Here is a 3,929-nt window from a genome sequence, read left to right on the forward strand (position 1 = left end):
GCTTTATAAATATGATTTATGTATTTTCAATATTTATTTTAATATACAGGGCAGATTTTGCTGCACTGACTAACGTGGAGTGTTCCGTTCATTCATAGTTTTGTCTTTTATGCAGTTCATCTTTTCAACTCAAGATGTCCCTGACTTGAAGTGKTCGGTCATTGTTACCAAATTAGCTCATGAGCCATGGGTTATTTTCAGTGAAACTCCCAGAAAGTAATCATTAGAAGAACATCTACAACTGATTAACGTTTGAAGTCAACCTGATTCAAGATGGCTGCCACGGCCAAGTGACCCGGAAATCCAAGCTGGTTTTTACTCTGTCAATTTTACAGCTGTTGTGCTAAATATTGGTGTCAAGTTRTTCACTATACACGCACTTTAAAATGCTACTCATTGCACAGGAATTCTGCAGGAAAAAAGGGGAAAAAATAGCTGGAGTTTAGTCAGTTTTAATTGTTTGAATGTTTTTCCTGCAAAAATGATCCCCCTTATAAAAAAATATTTATGAAAGGACAAAAAGTTAACCTGGACAAATCTGAGATAAGAAAATAAAATATTAACCTTGCTCCTTACAACGTATGTTGTTATGTCTGACATGAAATATGCAGCTGTGAGTTGATATTTAAACTTTAGAAACGTTTTTTTTTTCTTCACTATCAGACAGGAGGAGAAGCAGATGCATTCCTGTAGGCCGTTGAAAAGGGAGGTGTCTTGATMATTTCCTTGGACAGGCTGTTGAAAGAGATAAGAAAAGCCCGCTGTGCCACGACTTAACCAGCACCAACTGCTGCTGTAGTTTATTTACCTCCTTAAAAGAGAGTAAGGTGTGCACCTCCTATTTCACAACACATATTTTATTGGCTTTTTTTAAAACACAGATTTCTAAAATATATATTTTCAACTTTCAAACCAGGCTTCATGCTGCTTTTATTTTTTTTAAGTGATTTACCTGATTAAAATGTTACAGAAATAAACCAGATCTGGTGTTTTTGACTGCTTTAGGGGGGAAAAAATGAATCACCAGAGTGCTCATTGAGGCTTAGAAACCCTTTTGTTGCTCTTTGGGTCTGAAGGTTTCTCTGACAACAGTGGGTGGAGGAAAGAAAAGGCTCGTGGTTAAAATGTGTTGAGGATTCTTTGGAATTTAGCTGTGTGTGTGTGTGTGTGTGTGTGTGTGTGTGTGTGTGTGTGTGTGTGTGTGTGTGTGTGTGTGTCAATGAGGCACAACCCCCTTTTTGGAAAGAGAGAGAGAGAGAGAAAAAAAAGATCTGTATCCACAACAATGTCTCCAGCCACAGACGGTGACTCATTCTTTAAGGTGGTTGAAAAACTATTTGAATGGTTTAATTTCATTCTACTGATTAAATGATGACGTAAGAATTACTGTTAACTTTATATAGTGAGTTCAATGCTGACGTGTGTGTCCTTTATTTAACTGGACAACAGGTTACACCCATAGGTTTTCCACAGTTTTGGGGGTCTGCAAACTTCAGGGAAATTTCCTCTGCCTCCTTGTGAAGGTGGGGGCCGCATTAGGAGGGTCAGACTGATGAGTTAATAAAACCATATGTGTTTTTATTTATTTATTTATTTATTTTTTAATTTTTACTAAAACATGATTAGAAACAGAAACTTGACTCACATTTTTTTTATTCTGCCTCAAAGTTGACATGGAAATTAAGGCTTCAAAGTTTTGTAAAGTGACAACTTAAAACAAGATACTTCCGGTTGGGACTTTCAAAATAAGATTACTCATTTCCAAAGGTAAATTTCGAAATCAGGTGGTAACAATTTAGACTAGACTTGACTAAACTTTCACTAAATTGTTGAAGCACGTTGTTTCATTATTCCTGTTTTCCTACACACCCTAATCTATGACCTATTCAGTTTACCTATTTAGTAGGGGTGCAACAATACATGTACCCGTACCGAACCGTATCGAACAGTGCTGTATCGAACAATGCAGATTTTAAAAATTTACTTTATCAACTTGTCTTCTGAAGATGCTCTGTGTTRAAGGATCAGTGGATCTGTGTTCGACTACTCCACCTAGGCTGCATTTTTGAGCGCAGATCAACTGAGAAACTTGCTGTTTCAGCAACATTTAATTTAAAAACTGTACTTTTGAGGTTAAACAAATGTTCATGATTAATTTAAATAAATTACAGTTTAAAAGGGGCATGGACATTTCTCTTTTTTGTATTGAAAAAATATCTAACTGTGAGACTAAAATATCGAACCGAACCGAACCGTGAATTTCCTGTATCGTTGCACCCCTAATATTTAGCACAGCTTCAATCACCACAAAAGTCAGGGTTCATAAATTCTGTTCAGACTAGATTACATCTGAGTAAAGTTTATTTTTTCTTATTATAACACAGTACTTTTAATYAGGCCTAAAGTACATTATGAAAAAACTTATTTGGTAAAAAATATATCTATGTTAAGATGAGTTCTTCTATCAGAAGCAGCATACTGGTGACAGTGGGAAGGCAGAACTGCTTTTCAACAAAAATAAACGTCCATCAGAACTGGGCTCAGGATGGGCGGCCATCTGCCTCGACCAGCTGGGCTTTTAGAGGAGAAGAAAGAGACAAATGTTAAAAGATTGGATGGWCAAGCCAACCTTAACTATAGGATTTATTAAAAAGGGAAAGTCTTTTTAAAAAGTAACATTCATAAGCAGAAACTGAAACGCTCACATATTCTACTAGCTCAGGGGTCTGCAACCTGTGGCTCTGGGGCCACATTTGGTCCCTCTGCAGTGGCTCTTTGAAAATGTGACCAAACATAACAGATTTTTTTTGTTTTTATACTCACAACACTAATAAATGTTATGCAAAAATGTGATCAATGTGCTAATACAAAAATATTAATACAAAAAGTAAAACATGTTAGCTCATGCTAACCTGTTTTCTACCTAAATAATCCAACTTCTTTCTATAATCTTTCTCTCAAATCCATCAGCTTTAAACACCAGGACTGCATAATAAGAATTAGAAAAAAATGTCTAGTTTTTATGAAATTCTGTACAAACTCTAGCCAGTATTTTTCTTGTGCATGAATTATGTTTTTTTTATTTTCAGTCTTGAAGTGTCAAAATAATAATAAATAATAAAAACCACAATATATTTTTTTTAGGTTTATGTCCCCTCCACTGGCCATAAAGGTTCACGAAAAGACCTTGAAAAGGCCCACGGTCCACCAGTTGATAATCACAGCTGTAGCTTATTTTGCACATTTCATTGGCGAGCCAGGAGCAGAAATGGCTGCAGACCCCTGTACTAAACCTACAATCTGAGTGAACTGCTCTGTTTTTAATATGCTTTTATTGTTTTGATGTTTTAACGTAGTAATTGTGTAACTAATCAATATGTTGCATSAATTAAGTAGTAGTTCCTTTGTGTTTCTGTTGTTAATGGACACTTTGAATAATTTAGGGCTTTTATTTTGAAATCTCTTTTTGCGCTTCCTTCGATACTCGATGACTCATGAGGCGTTAAACGCGCCGGTCCTGTGTGTGAGTATAAATAACAGCTGGAGCGGGTCCGGACTGGTCTGATACTGGGTGCTCATCTCTTCATCTGCAGCTCGTCATGGAAGTTTTATTAGAGGACACGCGTGGGCAGCGACAATTCAAGTCCCTGCTCCTGGTCTTCCTCTTTGTGTGGAACACAGCAGGTCAGTGTGAGAACAGATGAAGGTGTTTATGATGACGTGATCTGCAGCAGACATCACTTTTTATGTTGCCTTCATGGGGGAAAAAAAGCTTTCTCTGGTGATTGTCTAACTGGAAAATTAAAGTTTAGTMACTTAAAAAAATCAGCTGATGTTTTACTAGAATAAATTTATTAAACATATTACAGACGTGGATAAATTTGTTTGTAATCTTTTATTAGTAAAAGAAAGAAAAGCTCACTGAAATG

General features: G+C 36.2%; 1 protein-coding gene across 4 annotated transcripts in view; it reads left to right on the forward strand.

Moving 5' to 3' along the window:
• Positions 1-3,544: 3,544 nt before the first annotated feature.
• im:7151449 (complement decay-accelerating factor) overlaps positions 3,545-3,929 on the forward strand; it is a 12,116-nt gene continuing 11,731 nt past the window's right edge. For 2 of the 4 annotated variants that reach the window (XM_014009561.1, XM_014009563.1), the window contains exon 1: positions 3,547-3,684. In XM_014009561.1, coding sequence (XP_013865015.1) covers positions 3,600-3,684 — 85 coding nt within the window. In that variant the 5' untranslated portion in view covers positions 3,547-3,599. Of the gene's footprint in view, positions 3,685-3,929 lie in introns of all 4 variants that reach the window. The other 2 variants (XM_014009562.1, XM_014009564.1) reach the window with 2 other exon arrangements.

Source organism: Austrofundulus limnaeus, unplaced genomic scaffold (genome assembly GCF_001266775.1).
Source record: "Austrofundulus limnaeus strain Quisiro unplaced genomic scaffold, Austrofundulus_limnaeus-1.0 Scaffold59, whole genome shotgun sequence".
In the NCBI taxonomy this organism is placed as follows: domain Eukaryota; kingdom Metazoa; phylum Chordata; class Actinopteri; order Cyprinodontiformes; family Rivulidae; genus Austrofundulus; species Austrofundulus limnaeus.